Source organism: Lampetra planeri, chromosome 74, assembly GCF_965212315.1.
Source record: "Lampetra planeri chromosome 74, kcLamPlan1.2.h2, whole genome shotgun sequence".
Classification (NCBI taxonomy): Eukaryota; Metazoa; Chordata; class Hyperoartia; order Petromyzontiformes; family Petromyzontidae; genus Lampetra; species Lampetra planeri.
In genome coordinates, this window is record NC_136179.1 from 954,018 (window position 1) to 976,660 (window position 22,643).

General features: G+C 51.4%; 2 protein-coding genes across 4 annotated transcripts in view; both read left to right on the forward strand.

The window, feature by feature from the left end:
- LOC144737778 (coiled-coil and C2 domain-containing protein 1A-like) overlaps positions 1–4,988 on the forward strand; it is a 42,316-nt gene extending 37,328 nt beyond the window's left edge. For all 3 annotated transcript variants that reach the window (XM_078620634.1, XM_078620637.1, XM_078620636.1), the window contains exons 25-29: positions 1,114–1,177; positions 2,718–2,844; positions 3,589–3,665; positions 3,967–4,014; positions 4,379–4,988. In XM_078620634.1, coding sequence (XP_078476760.1) covers positions 1,114–1,177; positions 2,718–2,844; positions 3,589–3,665; positions 3,967–4,014; positions 4,379–4,399 — 337 coding nt within the window. In that variant the 3' untranslated portion in view covers positions 4,400–4,988. The remainder of the gene's footprint in view (positions 1–1,113; positions 1,178–2,717; positions 2,845–3,588; positions 3,666–3,966; positions 4,015–4,378) is intronic.
- Positions 4,989–16,090: 11,102 nt separating this feature from the next.
- Positions 16,091–22,643, forward strand: part of LOC144737779 (protein lyl-1-like) — a 42,452-nt gene continuing 35,899 nt past the window's right edge. Inside the window, exon 1 of the mRNA XM_078620640.1 lies at positions 16,091–17,697. The gene's annotated coding sequence lies outside the window, so the exon portion shown is untranslated. The remainder of the gene's footprint in view (positions 17,698–22,643) is intronic.

Below are 22,643 nucleotides of genomic sequence, written 5' to 3' on the forward strand. Positions count from 1 at the left end.
TTGAAGAGATGGGCGGAGCACTTTGATAATCTCCTCAACCACACCAACCCCACAGACTCGCTCATCCACTACACACTCTCAGATATCCCACCCATTCATGCACTCGACACCCCACCACAATTTTCTGAGGTCCACCAGGTGCTCAAAGGCCTGAAAAACAACAAAGTGCTGGACCCATCGGCATCCCCGCTGAGATCCTGAAGCACGGGAGATACTTCCTCCATTGCCGCTTGCACCTTCTCATGAAGTCCAGCTCGCTGTCCGAAACCATCCTGCAGGAATGGAAGGATGCAAATATGAATCTAGATTCGAGGTTTTCGTGACTGCAGGGATCCATACTCTTTGGTTCTTTCGGTAAAGTCACGTAGGTATAAAATAAAATAAATCACGACGTTTCGGGCACAACACAAGCGTCCGTCATCAGGTGGGACAACCACAGATGCAAATATTGTAGTTGTCTACAAGAAGAAGGGTGACGACGCGGCTTGCGGCAACAGCAGAGCGATCTTCCTTTCAGTCGTCGGAAGGTCCTCGCCAGGTTAATGATCCGGGTGCGGCTTCAGGAAAGGCAGGAGCACCACCGACATTATCTCTGTGGCAAAGCAACTGCAGGAAAAATGCCGAGAGCCAAACAAAGACCTCTTCATGGCTTTTATCGACCTCAGCAAAGCATTCGACACCATGGACCGTGAGATAATCTGGCAGTAGCTCACCAAACTTGGGGTGCCTCCCAAGTTTTTGAGCATTCTAAAACAGGTCCATGAAGGAATACGTGCCAGAGTGGTGCTTTTGGTGGGCCTCAATCAGAGCCCTTCAACGTGGAGGCCGGGGTCAGGCAAGGCCATCATAAGCCTGTCACACAACTCCCTCGGCTCAATCGACTGAATTGAGCAAAAGTACCGTCTGTTTGCAAATGATCGTCTTCGATGGGCAGCCAAGAAGAGTGGGTGCGTGCGTGGTTGGGTGGGTGCGTTTGTGGGTAGGTGTGTGTGTGGGTAGGTGCGTGGGTGGGTGAGTGCGTGGGTGGGTGCATGCGTGCGTGGGTGGGTGGCTCTTAAGCCCTTGTCCCGACCACCCGTGTGATTCTCCTGGGGCCACTTTGTCTGCGTGCAGCGTCCCAGTGCGAATGTGGAGCCTCGAGGTCCTCGGCCTGGAGAAGAAGCTCTGTGATGCACAGGTAACCACCCACCTGGTCACCCACCTGGTCACCCACCTGGTCACCCACCTGGTCACCTACCTGATCACCCACCTGGTCACCCACCTGGTCACCCACCTGGTCACTCACCTGGTCACCCACCTGGTCACCTCGCTCTACACCTACCCCTCTAGCTACCTGGTCACCACGCTCTACACCCACCGCTCTAGCTACCTGGTCACCACGCTCTACACCCACCCCTCTAGCTACCTGGTCACCACGCTCTACACCCACCCCTCTACCCACCTGATCACCTCGCTCTACACCCACCCCTCTAGCTACCTGGTCACCTCGCTTTACATCTACCCCTCTAGTTACCTGGTCACCACGCTCTACACCTACCCCTCTAGCTACCTGGTCACCACGCTCTACACCCACCCCTCTAGCCACCTGGTCACCACGCTCTACACCCACCCCTCTAACTACCTGGTCACCACGCTCTACACTCACCCCTCTAGCTACCTGGTCACCACGCTCTACACCCACCCCTCTACCCACCTGGTCACCATGCTCTACACCCACCCCTCTACCCACCTGGTCACCACGCTCTACACCCACTCCTCTAACCACCTGGTCACCACACTCTATACCCACTCCTCTAGCTACCTTGTCACCACGCTCTACACCCACCCCTCTAGCTACCTGGTCACCTCGCTCTACACCCACCCCTCTACCCACCTGGTCACCACGCTCTACACCCACCCCTCTAGCTACCTGGTCACCACGCTCTACACCTACCCCTCTACCCACCTGGGCACCTCGCTCTGCACCCACCCCTCTACCCACCTGGTCACCACGCTCTACACCCACCCCTCTAGCTACCTGGTCACCTCGCTCTACACCCACCCCTCTACCCACCTGGTCACCACGCTCTACACCCACCCCTCTAGCTACCTGGTCACCATGCTCTACACCCACCCCTCTACCCACCTGGTCACCACGCTCTACACCCACCCCTCTAGCTACCTGGTCACCACGATCTACACCTACCCCTCTACCCACCTGGTCACCTCACTCTGCACCCACCCCTCTACCCACCTGGTCACCACGCTCTACACCCACCCCTCTAGCTACCTGGTCAGCTCGCTCTGCACCTACGCCTCTAGCTACCTGGTCACCACGCTCTACACCCACCCCTCTCGCTACCTGGTCACCACGCTCTACACCCACCCCTCTACCCACCTGGTCACCTCGCTCTGCACCTACCCCTCTAGCTACCTGGTCACAACGCTCTACACCCACCCCTCTACCCACCTGGTCACCACGCTCTACACCCACCCCTCTCGCTACCTGGTCACCACGCTCTACACCCACCCCTCTACCCACCTGGTCACCTCGCTCTGCACCTACCCCTCTACCCACCTGGTCACCTCGCTCTGCACCTACCCCTCTAGCTACCTACAACCTACTGATACTTTGTAAACCCACTGATCCGTTATTGACCCTACAACCCACTGATCCTTTATTAAGCCACGGATCCTGTATTAACTCACTGATCGGCGGCCCCGTTATTGAACCCCAGATGGCTGGATTCAGGGACCGCGGGCAGCCCCTCCCCCCGGCACTCGGGGACGTGGCCGCCCGCATCTCCCAGAGGGCTGAGCGGCAGCGGCACTTCCTGCGGAGCGGAGGCCCAGCGGCGCGCAGAGGTTCGTCCACCTAGCTTGGCGCGGTTCGTGGTCCCACTCAGAGTTGCCTCTCTTTCTCTCTCCCCTAGGTCGACTCAACCATCGAGTGAGTGCCTGCCCGTGTCTCTCCCCGTGTCTCTCCCCGTGTCTCTTCCCATGTCTCTCCCCGTGTCTCTTCCCATGTCTCTCCCCGTGTCTCTCCCCGTGTCTCCCTGTGTCTCCCCATGTCTCACCCTGTCTCCACCATATCACCCCCGTGTCTCCCCATTTCTCCCTGTGTCTTACCGTGTCTCTCCGTGTCTCCCCATTTCTCCCTGTGTCTCTCTCCATGTCTCTCCGTGTTTCTCCCCGTTTCTCTCCCCGTGTCTCTCCCCGTGTCTCTCTCCGTGTCTCTCCCCGTGTTTCCTCAAGTTTCTCCCCGTGTCTCTCTCCCCGTGTCTCCTCACTGTATCTCCCCGTGTCTCTCCCTGTGTTTCCCTGTGTCTCTCTCCCCGTGTCTCCCCCGAGTCTCCCCCGTGTCTCACCGTGTCTCCCCCATCTCTCTGCCCGTGTCTGCCCGTGTCTCCCCCGTGTCTCCCCCGTGTCTCCCCCGTGTCTCCCCCGTGTCTCCCCCGTGTCTCCCCAGTGTCTCCCCAGTGTCTCCCCAGTGTCTCCCCAGTGTCTCCCTGTGTCTATTTCTATCTCCCTGTCTCCCCGTGTCTCTTTCTCCCTCTCTCTCCCCGTGTCTCACCGTGTCCCACCGTGTCTCACCGTGTCTCTGCGTAGACTACACTGCGTTTCTCAAGACTGAATATTCTCGCTACTCCCAAGAGGCAAAGAAATACCAGCAGTCTGGAGACAAGGTGTGGAGAGACGATGCAGGGGAGACACAGGGGAGACACGGGGGAGACATTGCAGAGACACGGGGGAGACACGAGGAGACACGGGGGAGACACGAGCAAGAAACAAGGACACACGGGGAGAAATGGGCGAGACACGGGGGACACACGGAGACACATGGAGACACACGGGAGACACGGGAGACACGGGAACCATGTGGGTAGTGGTGATGGACCCTTTGGGTAGTGGGGAGGGACCGTGTGGGTAGTGGGGAGAAACCGTGTGGTGGGTGGAATCTCATCTCTAAGCTCTCTGCATTCCCAGGAAAAGGAACACAAAGCCATTGAACGTGGAAGACTCATCCAGAAAGAGGTGGGTTGGTGAGTGGGTCGGTGTGTGGTTGAGTGGATGAGTGAGGGAGTAGATGAGTGAGTGGATGAGTGAGTAGGTGGGTGGGTATGTGAGTGGGTGGGTGACTGAATGATTGAGTGAGTAGGTTGAGTGGGTGAGTGGATAAATGAGTGGTTGATTTGGTGAGTTGGTGGATAGATGAGTGGGTGGGTCGTTGGGTTGGTGGGTTGGTCATCCAGTCGGTGGGTGGGTGGGTGGGTCAGCCGGTGGGTGGGTGGGTTGGTGGGTCAGTCGATGGGTGGGTCGGTCGGTTGGTGAATAGGTGGGTGAGTGAGTGAGTGAGGCTACCTGAGGTAGCTTTGCCTCTGTCTTTTTCTCCCCATAGCTCCGTGCCTTCCAGGACTAAGAACCTATTGGATTACGGGGCAGGATTGCGTGACAGGACGTGGCAAAGACATCACATGAAGTTCTGCCCCTCCACTACCCACAATGTATTTCGGAAGCTACTGGTCAATTCAGCTTACTGGTTATTGGGTTATTGGATTCATTGCTTAATCCTTGGTTACTAGTTAATTCATTATTATTCATTGGTCTCGGTGTGGTTAGTCTATGGATCTATGTGTGGTGAGTCTATGGATCTCTGTGGTGATTCTGTGGGTCTCTGTACGATGAGCCTTTATGTCTCGGTGTGATGAGTCTGTGGGTTTCGGTGTGATGAGTCTATGCGTTTATGTGGTTAGTCGATGGTTCTTGGTGTGGTTAGTTTATGAGTCTGAGTCTATCGACTCAGACTCCTAGAGATACATAGACTCAGAGACACATAGAGATACATAGATACTCATTGAGATACATACTCAGTCACAGACTCAGAGATACATACATATAGACTCATAGAGATGCATATACTCAGACTCAATGATATATATATACTCATAGAGATACACAGAGATGGGTAGACAAATAAAAATAATAAAGACAGTCTTATTCCACTGCTGGATGATTGTATGACTTGTCTCTCTGTGTTAGGAGTGTCTGAGTGTTAGTGAGTGTGTGTTTGTGAGTGTGTGCTGGGAAAGCTCGAGAAGAGATGGGCTAGAGAAGAGATGGAATGATTTGGTACAAGATATGAAGCTGAGTGGACTTGCCGAAGTTTGGAGCCAGCAGAGTTAAGATCGGCTTCTGTGGAGGAGGTTCGTAAAGGCCGCTACTGGGCAGTTGGAGGCAGTCGCCCTCCAGCAACAACGGAGGGCGGAGGAGCGACGCTCACAACAACGAGCGGAGCGCCGGGTGGCTAAAGCACAGCAAGTTGGTACAGTAGGGGGCACAGGTGGTGCATCGTCCAGTCACCTCCGTCAGTCAACCCATGGCACCTGCTGGATCTGTCCCGTGACCTGCTCATGGGCGTTCGACACTTCACATGGCCTTAAAGTGCACATAGCCTGGCACAAGCGCTGTGGTGACATCATCACCACCCGGGGACCCGGGTTCGATTCCCGCTCACGGGGATTATCTGAACCAGTCCAAGACCTTCCCTGGGTCAACTCAGCCTCCACTGAGTATGTGGTGCGATGTGTAAACATCACCATTAGGGAGACAGGCGGCCAAGGGTGGTGCTGGCCACCCAACCCCTCGTGTGGCATGCCGGCGTTCATAGGTGCTACTCGCTAACAACACTTGCTCCTACACTGTTAAGACTACACGGGGAATCTTTGTATTTAAGCATGTAAGTGTGTGTGTAATCTGTGTGTGTAATCTGTGAGTGTGTAATGGCGACTTGGACGCACTTGTCTTGAGATGGTTTCTTTATTAAGGGGCCACGTGCTCACGCTGGAAATGGCGGAGACCCCCACTGCAACAGCCCCGAGTCTGCCGTGCATCTCCCTTATTATACGGTCCGAGGCCACGCCCCCATTCCCGAACCTTCTCGCTGGTTCTAGACCGCTCGCTCTACCAGCAGACTCTACCATCCTCTTCCGTCACCTGGCCACGCTCCGATTCTCAATCATTCCTGCAGCCACCAGTCCACTCGTACTGGAAGCTGAATCCCCTGTTATTACCTCCCATGGCCACCAGTCCACTCACACTGCAGGCTGACTCCCCCTGTCATTACCGCCCGTGGCCACCAGTCCACTCACTGCAGGCTGACTCCCCTGTCATTACCTCCCGTGGCCACCAGTCCACTCACACTGCAGGCTGACTCCCCCTGTCATTACTTCCTGTGGCCACCAGTCCTCTCACACTGCAGGCTGACTCCCCTGTCATTACCTCCCGTGGCCACCAGTCCACTCACACTGCAGGCTGACTCCCCCTGTCATTAGCTCCTGTACCACCAGTCCTCTCACACTGCAGGCTGACTCCCCCTGTCACTACCTCCCGTGGCCACCAGTCCTCTCACACTGCAGGCTGACTCCGCTGTCATTACTGCCCGTGGCCACCAGTCCACTCGCACTGCAGGCTGACTCCCCCTGTCATTACCTCCCGTGGCCACCAGTCCACTCACACTGCAGGCTGACTCCCCCTGTCATTACCTCCCGTGGCCACCAGTCCTCTCACACGGCAGGCTGACTCCCCCTGTCATTACCTCCCATGACCACCAGTCCACTCACACATCAGGCTGACTCCCCCTGTCACTACCTCCCGTGGCCACCAGTCCACTCGCACTGCAGGCTGACTCCCCCTGTCACTACCTCCCGTGGCCACCAGTCCACTCGCACTGCAGGCTGACTCCCCCTGTCACTACCTCCCGTGGCCACCAGTCCACTCGCACTGCAGGCTGACTCCCCCTGTCACTACCTCCCGTGGCCACCAGTCCACTCGCACTGCAGGCTGACTCCCCCTGTCACTACCTCCCGTGGCCACCAGTCCACTCACACTGCAGGCTGACTCCCCCTGTCATTACCTCCTGTGGCCACCAGTCCACTCGCACTGCAGGCTGACTCCCCTGTCATTACCGCCCGTGGCCACCAGTCCACTCGCACTGCAGGCTGACTCCCCCTGTCATTACTGCCCGTGGCCACCAGTCCACTCACACTGCAGGCTGACTCCCCCTGTCATTACCTCCCATGGCCACCAGTCCACTCACACTGCAGGCTGACTCCCCCTGTCATTACCTCCCATGGCCACCAGTCCACTCACACTGCAGGCTGACTCCCCCTGTCATTACCTCCCGTGGCCACTAGTCCACTCACACTGCAGGCTGACTCCCCCTGTCATTACCTCCCGTGGCCACCAGTCCACTCACTGCAGGCTGACTCCCCCTGTCACTACCTCCCGTGGCCACCAGTCCACTCGCACTGCAGGCTGACTCCCCCTGTCACTACCTCCCGTGGCCACCAGTCCACTCACACTGCAGGCTGACTCCCCTGTCATTACCTCCCATGACCACCAGTCCACTCACACTGCAGGCTGACTCCCACTGTCATTACCTCCCATGTCCACCAGTCTACTCACACTGCAGGCTGACTCCGCTGTCATTACCGCCCGTGGCCACTAGTCCATTCCACTGTAGGCTGTGTGTGACGACGTGTATGTATGTTTGCATGTGTATATATATGTGTGTAAGTGAGTGTGTAATCTGTGAGAGTGCAGGCTTCCTGCCGGGCAGCTATCGGAGTGAGTGTGTATGTGACTGTGTGTATGTGTATGAGTGTGTGTGTGTGTATATATATGGAGAGCGGTGGTGTAATGGTTGGCGCGCTTCGCTACGAACCTGACATACCGAGTTTGATTCCCGCTCACGGCCAACACAAGTGACGATCTGAACCCGTCCTGGGCCTCCCCTAGGTCGACTCAGCGTCAACTAAGTACCTGGTGTGATGTTTAAACATCGTTACTGGGGAGACAAAGGCGGCCGGGCGTGGTGCTGGCCACCCACCCCTCGTGTGCCGTGCCAGTCTTCATAGGTACTGCTCGCTAACAGCACTTGCCCCAACAGTCTGTAAAGGCTATATGGGTGATATTTGTTTTTTTGTATGTATGTGAGTGAGTGTGTGAGTGTGTATGTATGTATGTAGAGTAAATATGTGAGTGTGTGTGTGTATGTAGAGTGTGTGTGTAGAGTGTGTGTGTATGTGAGTGTGTGTATGTGAGTGAGTGTATGGATGCCCTGGTGGGTCCCCCTCTTTAAGAAGGGGGACTCCACAGACTGTAACAACTACAGGGGCATCTCACTCCTCAGTGTGCCGGGAAGGGTCATGGCAAGGATTATTCAACATCGCCTTGCTAGGCACGCTGAGGAGAGGCTTGTGGAGCCCCAATGCGATTTCAGGAAAGGGCGGTCTTGCACAGATGCCATATTTTCTGTCTGTCTGCTACAGCAGAGGTGTAGGGAATTCCAACAAGACCTACATCTCTGCTTTATTGACCTGGTCAAGGCCTATGATACCATCAGTAGGCCTGGGCTCTGGGTTGTTCTTCATGCTTTCGGAGTCCCTGACCCTCTGCTCACGATCATTAAGGACCTTCATGATGGTGAGCGGGCCCGGGTAAAACTACGTGGCCGGGAGTCAGAGCCATTCCCTGTCCACCTTGGGATGCGACAGGGATGTCCTCTGGCTCCCACATTATTTAACATCTATTTTGACCACGTAGTTTGTGAAGCCTTCAATAGCTGTACCGGAGGAATTTCCATCTGGTACAGATATAATGGGAGGCTGATCGATGCCCGGGTGCGGTCAAGGGATGGCTCCCTATTGGTCAACCACGTTATGTATGCCGATGATTTGGTAATTGCTGCTCATTCAGAGGAGGATTTAGAGACGCTTCTGCTGAAACTGGAGTGTGCCACTAAGAGGTGGGGCCTTACCATCAGCCCCACCAAAACTAAGCACCTGCCTGGGTATTTTGTACGATCGGACACTCTACCCCCCACAACTCCCAATCGGTGATGGGCCAGTTGTGGAGATAGTGGAGAGTTTCCCATACCTGGGCAGTGTGCTCATAACTGGCTCTGGTTTGGCAGCGGAGGTCTCACTCCGAATCAGTCGAGTGGCAATATATTTTCATCGGTTGTGTAACGCTGTGTGGAAGCTGCCTGGTCTGTCGCTCCTCACGAAGCTTCAGGTCTTCTCGGCCACAGTCATTCCCTCCCTTGGCTATGTCTGCGAAACGTGGACCCCCCTAATGGAGCATCTTCGCCGGTTAGAAACATTTAGGCTGGCCTGCCTACGATCCATCCTGGGTTTAACCAGGCTGGATTGTGTGAGGAGCTCACAAATCCTTGAAAGATCTGGGCAAAGTCCCATCGGTGAGCTCCTCCGGCAGGCAAGGCTGCATTGGCTGGGTCATGTAGCCCGCATGCCCAGCCACCGCATGCCTAAACAGCTTTTGTTCGGTCGGATCGAGGGGGCTAAACGGGCGCGGCACGGGCTAGAGAAGAGATGGAGTGATGTGGTACAGGAGGACGTGGAGCTGAGTGGACTTGCCGATGACTGGTACCAGCGGTGTCAAGATCGGCCTCTGTGGAGGAGGCTCATGAAGGACGCTACTGGGCAGTTGGAGGCAGTCGCCCTCCAACAACAACGGAGGGCGGAGAAGCGACGCTCACAACAACGAGCGGAGCGCCGGGTAGCTAAAGCACAGCAAATTGGTACAGTAGGGGGCACAGGTGGTGCATCAGCCAGTCATCTCGGTCATCACGGTCAGTCGACCCGTGGCACCTGGGTCTGCCCCGTGACCTCCTGCCAGCGGGCATTCGACACTTCACGTGGCTTCAAGGTGCACTTGGCCTGGCACAAGCGTCGTGGTGACGTCACCGCCACTTAGTGGCGAATGGCGGTTGTTGTTGTATGTAGAGTGTGTATGTGAGTGTGTGTGTATGTAGAGTGTGTACGTGAGTGTGTATGTAGAATGTGTATGTGTATATGTAGAGTGTGTATGTGAGTGTGTGTGTATGTAGAGTGTGTATGTGTGTGTATATGTAGTGTGTATGTCGAGTGTGTGTGTATGTAGAGTGTGTATGTGAGTGTGTGTATGTAGAGTGTGTATGTGAGTGTGTGTATGTATGTCGAGGGTGTATGTGAGTGAGTGTGTGTGTATGTAGAGTGTGTATGTGAGTGTGTGTGTATGTGAGTGTGTGTGTGTATGTAGAGTGTGTATGTGAGTGTGTGTTGTGTATGTAGAGTGTGTATGTGAGTGAGTGAGTGTATGTAGAGTGTGTATGTGAGTGAGTGAGTGTATGTAGAGGGTGTATGTGAGTGTGTGTGTATGTAGAGTGTGTATGTGAGTGTGTGTGTATGTAGAGTGTGTATGTGAGTGTGTGTGTATGTGAGTGAGTAATCTGTGTGCAGGCTTCCTGTCGGGCTGCTATCGGAGCCCCGCACACAGCCCCAGACACTTCCTGCCCCAACACAGGAAGCCTGCAAGCTCCTCCAACACTCGGCCCTCATATATATACACACATATACACTCATATATACATATATACATACATATGCATAGTATTCATACACTCATCTACTTTTTTACACTCATAAACATAGTATTCATATATACATCGTACTCATATACTGTACACACATAGACACAGTACTCGTATAGATGTATACACAGTACTCGTGTGTGTGTATATAATACTCATATATCAATACCTGCCATTCGCCGGAGACGGTGACGTTACCACGGCGCCGTGCCAGGCCAGGTGCACTTTGAGGCCACGTGAAGTGTCAAAGGCTCGCTGACAGGAGGTCACGGGGCAGGCCCAGCAGGTGCCATGGGTTGACTAACTGCGATGATTGGCAGATGCACCACCTGTGCCCCCTACTGTGCCAACTTGCTGTGTTTTAGCCGCACGGCGCTCCGCTCGTTGTTGTGAGCGTCGCTCCTCCACCCTCCGTTGTTGTTGGAGGGCAACTGCCTCCAACTGCCCAACAGCGTTTTTCACGAGCCTCCTCCACAGAGGCCGTTCTTGACACAGCTGGTACCAGTCATCGGCAAGTCCACTCAGCTCCAAATTCGCTTGTACCACATCAACCCATTTCTTCTCCAGCCCATGCCGTGCCCATTTAGCCCTCTTTATCCAGCCGAATAAAAGCTCTTTAGGCATGTGGTGGTTGGACATGTGGGCTATATGGCTAAGCCAATGCAGCATTCTCTCCTGTAGGAGCTCACCGATGAGACTTTGCCCAGATCTTTCAAGGTATTGTGAGCTCCTCACACAATCCTGCTTGGATCATAGGCAGGCCAGCCTAAATGTTTCTAACTGGCAAGATGTTCCAATAGGGGGGGGGTCCACGCTTCGCAAGCATAGAGAAGGGAGGGCATTACTGTGGCTGATGACCCGAAGCTTCGTGTGGAGCGACTGACTAGGTAGCTTCCACACAGCGTTACGCAGCTGATGAAAATATAATGCCACTCGAGTGAATCGGAGTGAGACCTCTGCTGTCAAACCGGAGCTGGTCATGAGCACACTGCCGAGGTATGGAAAACTCTCCACTCTCTCCACAACTGCCCCATCACCAATTGGGAGTTGTAGTGGTGGAGTGTTTGATGGCACAAAATACACAGGCAGGTGCTAAGTTTTGGTGGGCCTGATGGTGAGGCGCTACCTCTTAGGGGCATACACCAGGATCAGCAGCAGTGCCTCCAACTCCTCCTCTGAGTGAGTAGCAATTACCAGATCATCAGCATATCTTATATGGTTGACCAAATGGGGGCCATCCCATGACCGCACCCGGGCATTGATCAGCCTCCCATTGTATCTATACCAGATGGAAATTCCTCCAGTACAGCCATCGATGGATTCATGAACTAATTGGTCGAAATAGATGTTAAATAATGTTGGAGCAAGAGGACAACCCTGTCGCACCCCAAGACTCTCGGCCACGTAATTTACCCGGGCCTGCCCACCATCATGAAGACCCTTAATGGTTGTGAACAGAGAGTCAGGAATTCTGAAAGCACAAAGAACAACCCAGAGCCCAAGCCTATTTATGTTATCATAGAGCTTGACCAGTTCAATCCAGCAGAGATGTAAGTCTTGTTGGAATACCGTATACCTCTGCTGTAGCAGACAGACAGAAAATATGACATCTGTCAAGAAACCACCCTGGCTTGAAACCACACTGGGGCTCTACAAGCCTCTCCTCAACGTGCTTAATTAAGTGATGTTGAATAATCCTTGCCAGGACCTTTTCCAGAACACGTAGGAGGGAGATGCCGCTGTAGTTGTTACAGTCTGTGCAGGCTCCATTCTTAAATAGGGGCACCACCAGGGCATCCTTCCAAACCTGCGGAACCCGTCCAGTGGTCCAGACTTATTGTTTTCATATAGGGCAGTCTGCGCACAAACGCCACCCTCCCTCAGCATTTCGCTTTGGAGATCATGTATGCCCGGTGCGTTTCCTGGTCTCAGACTCTCGATTGCCTTCTGTACTTCCTCAACAAATGAAACTTCAGCCCTACACTCACAGGGGGTGACTTCTTCCAATATTTGAGGCACCGCAGCCTCGGCAGGATCATCCCCACTTTGTCCCATGATGTTTTCCAGGCTGAGAGATTTCCCATCCGCCAAGACCTCACAGAAATGCTCACCAATTCTGCAAACCTGTTCCTGGGGTTCGGAGATCAGATCACCTTTCTTTCTACTAATGATGGTGATAGTTGTGGTGCTGCAAGTTACTTTTTGATGGAGTTAAATTGTAATTTGTGATCACAAGCCACCGAGGCAGATTCCATCTCCTCAGCAACCCGCAACCACCACCCATCCTTGCAGCGCCTCACGGCTCTCCGAACCTCCGAGCGAAGGCTGCGGTAAGCCTCCTCATTCTCTGATGTGGGATGCTGTCGGTGGTGAGAGTGGGCCTGTTTTTCAGCCAGCCAGAACACCTCCTCTGTCAGACAGGATATCTGGGAATGTTTGAACCGTGCACCCAAAGCAGCCATTACAGCTGCATGAGCCACACTCTTAAACCTCGCTCATTTCCCTTTGGCATCAGGAGGAGGAGGGACGATGCCAACCCCAGCGACAAGTGATGATGATATTTTGCTTTCAACTTTCATCAGCTAGCTGAGACTAGGCCACTATGGGTTGGAATGGGGTCCTGGGTGTACACTCACCACCGGAGTGGAATAATGGCAGGTGCATCTTACAGATGACAAGCCGATGATCAGTGGGCAGATCAGCTCCACGGTAGGTCCTGGTGTCAAGGAAATGGGCCCACATCCGCTGTTCCGTCGTTGTATAGTCCAGTATGTGTTCTTGCTTGGACCCAGTGTGAATCTATGATGTGTTGATATGCCGATGCCGAAACAGCGTGTTGGTAATCACAAGCCCATGGGCTGCACGAAAGTCGAGCAACCTCCTACCCTTGCTATCGTGCTGATCTGGCCCATGCCTTCCAATCACTCCAGACCATGTGCCAGCATCATGACCCACTCGGGCATTAAAGTCACCCAACAGGATGACGCTATCCCGAGGGGCCACTTTAGCTAGCACCTGTGACAGGAGGTGATTGAAGGCATCTGACTCATCGGCCTTGCCTGCAACCCTCCACTGATGTTCATCTTCGGTGGTGGAATAAATAAGCACAACCACCACTCCTCATCGCTGGTTGATTGGAAGGCAAGCCCACAGTAGCCTGGGACTTACAGCTCCCACATCTAACTTCCACCCTCCCACGCCCCCTTCATTCTTTTGTTCGGCAGTCTCCTGCCCCAATAGAGGACTATTCACCACTAGCCAGAGCTAGTCCACCGGACCACCTAAATACCGCAGAGATCCAGGCGGTACCGGTTTAACTCCCGACAGAGGAGTGGCAGCCTCTCCTCCGCAGTGACCATTCGAATATTCCACGTGGCCACCTGCAGTGGCTTTTTGCTGGTCTTGAGGGATCCCGAGGGTAAGGATTCAGTCTCCTGGCTCCGCCAAATAGGGTTTGGCCAGGAAATGTCATAGACGCCTGTCCCCACAGGGCCTCCAGAACAAGTTTTGACCTACATTTTTCACCTGGTTTAGTGGTAAAAAAATTGAAAGTGGAGGAGTTACCAGGCCCTCGGACCTGTAAAGATCCCCCGTTTGGCCGCTGTGGTGGCTACAAACGCCATGAATGGGTATCGCCGATTTTGGAACTGGCCTTCCCTCCATGGAATTGCTCACATCCACCACAGCGTTACCATCCAGCACAAAGACAAGGATCCCCCGTATAGCCTTAAAAGGCTGCTAAGCAAGTGCTGTTATCGAGCACCTATGAAGGCCAGCACAGCACACGAGGGAGTGAGTGGCCAGCACCACGCCCGGCCGCCTTTATCTCCTCAGTAGCGATGTTTACACACCACACCAGGTACTCATTTGAGGCTGAGTCGTCCTAGGGGAGGCCCAGGACCGGTTCAAATAATCGTCACTGGTTTTGGCCATGACCTGGAATCCAGGTTAGTAGCGCAGTGTAATAACCGCTACAATACCGCTCCCCACTAACACACACACTCTAACAACAACAACCGCTATTCACCACTAATTGGCGGTGATGTCACCACGACGCTGTGCCAGGCCATGTGCACCTTGAGGCCACGTGAAGTGTCGAACGCCCGCTGGCAGGAGGTCACGGGGCAGACCCAGCAGGTGCCACGGGTCGACTGACTTGAGATGAGTGGCCGATGCACCACCTGTGCCCCCTACTGTGCCAACTTGCTGTGCTTTAGCCACCTGGCACTCCGCTCGTTATGAGTGTCGCTCCTCCGCCCTCCGTTGTTGCTGGAGGGCGACTGCCTCCAACTGCCCAGTAGCGTCCTTCACGAGCCTCCTCCACAGAGGCCGATCTTGACACCGCTAATACAAGTCCACTCAGCTCCACGTCCTTCTGTACCACATCACTCCATCTCTTCTCTAGCCCGTGCTGCGCCCGTTTAGCCCCCTCGATCCGGCCGAACAAAAGCTGTTTAGGCATGCGGTGGCTGGGCATGCGGGCTACATGGCCCAGCCAACGCAGCCTTGCCCGCCGGAGGAGCTCACCGATGGGACTTTGTCTAGATTTTCCAAGGATTGTGAGCTCACGCAATCAAGCCTGGTTAAACACAGGATGGATCATAGATAGGCCAGCCTAAATGTGTCTAACTGGCGAAGATGTTCTATTAGGGGTGTCCACGTTTCGCAAGCATAGAGAAGGGAGGGAATGACCATGGCCGAGAAGACATGAAGCTTCGTGTGGAGCGACAGACCAGGTAGCTTCCACACAGCGTTACGCAGCCAATGAAAGATAATGCCGCTCGGCTGATTCGGAGTGAGACCTCTGCCCAGGTATGGGAAACTCTCCACTCTCTCCAGAACTGCCCCATCACCAATTGGGAGTTGTGTTGTCTCCTGCTTGTGCGTCTGTTTGTGTCCTCGTGTCTGTGTTTATTCTCTCAAATTTAGCAAAGCTCGACCTGATGACGAGTGCTTGTGTTGCAATCGAAACGTCGTATTGTATTTTTTATTTTATTTCTATGATGACTTTACCAAAAAAAACAAAGAGTAATTCCTGCAGTCATGAAAGCTTCAAATCATGTTTTTATTTTATTTTGATGTCAAGTAGGTCAGTCTGTGCACATACGCCACCCTCCCTCAGCATTTCACTTGGGAGATCATCTCTGTCCAGTGCTTTTCCTGGTCTTAGACTCTGGATCACCTTCAGTACTTCCTCAACAGATGGCACTTCAGACAGCCACTCACAGGGGGTGACTTCTCCCAATATTTGAGGCACCGCAGCCTCAGCAGGTTCATCCCCACTTTGCCCCACGATGTTTTCCAGGCTGAGGGATTTCCCCTCCCCCAAGACCTCACAGAAATGATTAACAAATCTACAAACCTGTTCTCGGGGTCAGAGATTGGATCACCGTTCTTTCCCCTTTATGATGGTGATAGGTGTGGCACTACAAGGTACTATTTTGATCAAATTAAAGAGTGATTTGTGATCGCGGGCCAGATTCCATCTCCTCAGCAACCCGCGACGACCACCCATCCTTGCAACGCCTCACGGTTCTCCAAACCTCCGAGCGAAGGCTGCGGTAAGCCTCTTCATTCTCTGATGAGGGATGCTATAGACGATGAGAGTGGGCCTGTCACCTTTTTTCAGCCATCCTGAACACCTCCTTTGTCAGCCAGGGTCTCTGGGGAGGTCTGGACCGCGTACCCAAAGCAGCCATTGCAGCTGCATGAGCCACAGTCCTAAACCTCGCCCATTTCCCCTCGACATCAGGAGGAGTGGGGGATGATACCAACACTAGCTGCAAGCGATGATGAAATTCCCACTTGCAACTTCCATCAGCTAGCTGAGACCAGGCCACCTTAGGTTTGAATGGTGTCCTGGGTGTACACCCACCACCGGAGTGGAAGAATGGTAGGCGCATCTTACAGATGACTAGTCGATGATCAGAGGGCAGATCAGCTCCACGGTAGGTCTTGGTGTCAAGGACATGGGCCCGCATCCTCAGATCCGTCACTATATAGTCCAGCAGATGTTCTTGATCGCACCCAGCATGCATCCATGATGTTGTGTGGATGCGTTGATGCTGGAACAGCGTGTTGGTAATTACAAGACCACTCTGACACACACACTCTAACTAACACACACACTCTAACAGACACACACACACTCTTACACACACACACTCTAACACACAGACCACACACACACACTAACACACAGACCACACACACAGCACACACACCGCACACACTCTAACAGACACACACACCCTATAACACAGACCATACACACACTAACACACACACACCACACACAAACCACACACACCACACACACCACACACACCAGACTCTAACACACACACACTAACACACACCCACACCACACTAGCACACACACACCACACACTCTAACGCACACTACACACACCACACATACTAACACACACCACACACTACACACACACTAACACACAAACACACACCACACACACACTAACACACAATCTAACACACACACACCACACACACTCTAATACACGACTCCTACTCCCCACGTCTTCCTCCCCCCCTCTCCCCCTTGCCGAAGCTCTCTAAGCGCTGGTCAATTCCACTACCAAAGCGAACTCGACATCACCACCATCACCACCACTACCATCACCACCACCATCATCACCACCATCACCTACCACCACTACCATCATCACCCCTAATCACCACCCCATCACCACCATCACCACCATCAACATAATCAACATCATCACCACCACTGCCATCACCACCATCATCACCACCATCAACATTATCAACAACATCACCACCATCAACATAACCACCATCAACATCACCAATATTACCACCATCAATACCATCACCACTACCAACACCACCATCAACACATTAACTACTATCAACATCAACACCATCAACATCAACTCCATCACCACCATCAAGATCATCAAGAGCATTAACAAGATCATTAACATCACTAACATTAACATTACCATCAATAATACTACCACTATCATTAACACCACCACCACCATCATCAATATCATCAACATCATCAACAACAACATCACCACCATCACTATCATCATCAGTATCATCATTCACATTAACGCCAGCAACATCAACAACATTACCATCAACATCACAAATATTGACGCCATCATCACCATCGTCAACATTACCAACATCGCTTGTTACGAAAACGACCATCTCCTCCACCACTCCCATCTCCACCATCACGACCAACATTGTGGATTACGTGACGTGGAGCTTACGACACAAGCAGACATGAGGTAAGACACAGAGACACTCACGCACACAGACACTCACACACATACTACACACATACACTCACACACACAGACACCCACACACAGACACTCACACACATACTACACACAGACACTCACACAGATGCACAGATACACTCACACACACAGACACACACAGACACTCACACACAGAGACACAGAGACACACACACACACAGACACTCAAACACACACACAGACACACACAGACACACACAGACACTCACACACAGACAGACACAGACAATCACACACAGACAATCACACAGAGACACTCACACACAGACACTCACACACAGACACACACAGACACTCACACACATACAGACACAGACAATCACACACAAACACACACAGACACTCACACACAGACACACACAGACACTCACAGACAGACACACACAGACACTCACACACAGACAGACACACTCACACACAGACACTCACACACAGACACTCACACACATACACACACAGACATTCAAACACACAGACACACACAGACACTCACACAGAGACACTCAAACACACAGACACACACAGAGACACACAGACACTCACACACAGACACTCACACACATACACACAGAGACACTCAAACACACAGACAATTGCACACAAGACACTCAGATACAGACAGACAGACTCACTCAGACACTCACACAGACATTCACACAGAGACACACACAGACACCAATTCCTGTCATTCGCCACTCAGACACTCACTCACACAGACACACAGACAATTACACACAAGACACCCCGATACAGACACACAGACTAACACTCAAACACACAGACAATTGCACACAAGACACTCGACACTCACACACAGACACACACACAGACAATTACACACACGACACTCAGATACAGACACACAGACACTCACACTCAGACACTCACACAGAGATACAAAGATCCCCCGCATAGCCTTAACAAGCTGATGGGGCAAGTGCTGTTAGTGATCACCTATGAAGGCCGTCACTGGCACACAAGGGGGTAGGTGGCCAGCACCGCGCCCGGCTGCCTTTGTCTCCCCAGTGCTAGCGATGTTTTACTACACACCGTCACACCAGGTACTTATTTGAGGCTGAGCTGACTTAGATGAGGCCTACGACCAATTCAGACAATCGCCATTATTGGTGTTGGTGGCTGTGAGCGGGAATCGAATTCGGGTCCCGGGTTCGTAACTCAGCGTAGCGCTAACTGCTCCACACACACACAATTAGACTCACTCCTTTATAGACTCACTCATACTCACTCATTCATATACTCACTCACGCATAGACTCATTAACTCATTAACTCATACACTCACTCGCTCGTTGACTCGCTCACTCAATGACTCACCCACCCATAGACTCACCCACACATAAACTAACTCACTCATAGAGTCACTCACTCGTAATCTCACTCACTTAAATACTCACTCACCCATTTATTCACTCACTCACTCACTCATAGACTCACTCAGCAATAGACTCACTCATAGACTCACTCACTTATATAATCACTCACCCAGAGATTAACTTAAACTCAATCACTCAAAGATTAACTCATAGACTCACTCACCCAATAACTCACTCACTCATAGACGTATTCACTCATATACTCACTTATTCATAGACTCCCTCACCGATAGACTCCCTAACCCATATACTCACCCACTCGTGTACTCACTCACCCATAGACTCACACATAGACACCCTCACCTATAGACTTAATCACTTATAGATGACGTCACTTATAGAATAACCCACTTACAGATGCACTCACCTATAGACACACTTACTTTAGAGATACACTCACTCATAGACTCACCCATAGACTCACTCACGCATAGACTCACTCACTCATCCATAGACTCACTCACTCACTCATAGACTCACTAACTCACCCATAGACTCCATCACCCATAGACTCATTCACTCCCCCATAGACTCACTCTTTCATAGACTCACTCCCTCATAGACTCACCCATAGACTCACTCACCTTTAAAATAAATCACCTATAAACAATCACTTATAGATTGGCTCACTCACTCATAGACTCACTCACTCACCCATTTACTCGCTCACCCATAGACTCTCATCTATAGACTAACTCACCTATAGACAATCACTTATAGATTCCCTCACTCATAGACTCACTTATTCATAGACTCACTCACTCATAGACTCCCTCACTCATAGACTTACACATAAACTCACTCAATCATAGACTCACTCATACACCCATAGACTCAGTCACTCATAGACTCACCCATAGACTCACTCACCTTTAGAATAAATCACCTATACAGTGAGAGAAAGAAGTATTTGATCCCCTGCTGATTTTGTACGTTTGCCCACTGACAAAGAAATAATCAGTCTATCATTTTAATGGTAGTTTTATTTGAACAGTGAGAGACAGAATAATAACAACAAAATCCAGAAAAACTCATGTCAAAATGTTATAAATTGATTTGCATTTTAATGAGGGAATAAGTATTTGACCCCCTCTCAATCAGAAAGATGTATGGCTCCCAGGTGTCTTTTATACAGGTAACGAGCTGAGATTAGGAGCACACTCTTAAAGGGAGTGCTCCTAATCTTAGCTTGTTACCTGTATAAAAGACACCTGTTCACAGAAGCAATCAATCAATCAGATTCCAAACTCTCCACCATGGCCAAGACTAAAGAGCTCTCCAAGGATGTCAGGGACAAGATTGTAGACTTACACAAGGCTGGAATGGGCTACAAGACCATCGCCAAGCAGCTTGGTGAGAAGGTGACAACAGTTGGTGCGATTATTCGCAAATGGAAGAAACACAAAAGAACTGGCAATCTCCCTCGGCCTGGGGCTCCATGCAAGATCTCACCTCGTGGAGTTGCAATGATCATGAGAACAGTGAGGAATCAGGCCTACACGGGAGGATCTTGTCAATGATCTCAAGGCAGCTGGGACCATAGTCACCAAGAAAACAGTTGGTAACACACTACGGCGTGAAGGACTGAAATCCTGCAGCGTCCGCAAGGTCCCCCTGCTCAAGAAAGCACATATACATGCCCGTCTGAAGTTTGCCAATGAACATCTGAATTATTTAGAGGACAACTGGGTGAAAGTGTTGTGGTCCGATGAGACCAAAATGGAGCTCTTTGGCATCAACTCAACTCGCCGTGTTTGGAGGAGGAGGAATGCTGCCTATGACCCCAAGAGCACCATCCCCACCGTCAAACATGGAGGTGGAAACATTATGCTTTGGGGGTGTTTTTCTGCTAAGGGGACAGGACAACTTCACCGCATCACAGGGATGATGGACGGGGCCATGTACCGTCAAATCTTGGGTGAGAACCTCCTTCCCTCAGCCAGGGCATTGAAAATGGGTCGTGGATGGGTATTCCAGCATGACAATGACCCAAAACACACGGCCAAGGCAACAAAGGAGTGGCTCAAGAAGAAGCACATTAAGGTTCTGGAGTGGCCTAGCCAGTCTCCAGACCTTAATCCCATAGAACATCTGTGGAGGGAGCTGAAGTTTCGAGTTGCCAAACGTCAACCTCGAAACCTTAATGACTTGGAGAAGATCTGCAAAGAGGAGTGGGACAAAATCTCTCCTGAGATGCGTACAAACCTGGTGGCCAACTACAAGAAACGTCTGACCTCTGTGATTGCCAACAAGGGTTTTGCCACCAAGTACTAAGTTATGTTTTACAGAGGGGTCAAGTACTTATTTCCCTCATTAAAATGCAAATCAATTTATAACATTTTTGACATGCGTTTTTCTGGATTTTGTTGTTATTATTCTGTCTCTCACTGTTCAAATAAACCTACCATTAAAATTATCAACTGATCATTTTTTTGTCAGTGGGCAAACGCACAAAATCAGCAGGGGATCAAATAATTTTTTCCCTCACTGTATACTCAATAACATAGATTGGCTCACTCATCCATAGACTAACTCACTCACTCACTCATGGACTCACCCATAGACTCACTCACTTATAGATAAACTTACTTTTGAGATACACTCACTCATAGACTCACCCATAGACTCACTCATCCATAGACTCACTCTTTCATAGACTCACTCCCCCATAGACTCACTCACCTCTAGAATCACTCACGTATAGAATCACTCACCTATAGAATCACTCACCAGTAGACTCACTCACTTATAGATTCACTCACTCATAGACTCACTCACATATAGACTCACTCATCCATAGGCTCACTCATATACTCACTCACTCATTTATAGACTTACTCACTCACTCATAAACTCACCCATAGATTCCCTCACCCGTAGACTCACTGCCTCATAGATTCACCCCTAGACTCACTCACCTTTAGAATAAATCACCTATATACTCAATAACACAGATTGGCTCACTCATCCATAGACTAACTCACTCACTCATAGACTCACTTACTCATAGACTCACTCATGGACTCACTCACTCACCCATAGACTCACTCACTTATAGACAAACTTACTCTTGAGATACACTCACTCATAGACTCACCCATAGACTCACTCACGCATAGACTCACTCACTCATCCATAGACTCACACACTGATAGACTCACTCCCCCATAGACTCACTCACCTCTAGAATCACTCACGTATAGAATCACTCACCTATAGAATCACTCACCAGTAGACTCACTCACTTATAAATTCACTCACTCATAGACTCACTCACATATAGACTCACTCATCCATAGGCTCACTCATATACTCACTCACTCATTTATAGACTTACTCACTCACTCATAGACTCACCCATAGATTCCCTCACCCGTAGACTCACTGCCTCATAGATTCACCCCTAGACTCACTCACCTTTAGAATAAATCACCTATATACTCAATAACACAGATTGGCTCACTCATCCATAGACTAACTCACTCACTCATAGACTCACTTACTCATAGACTCACTC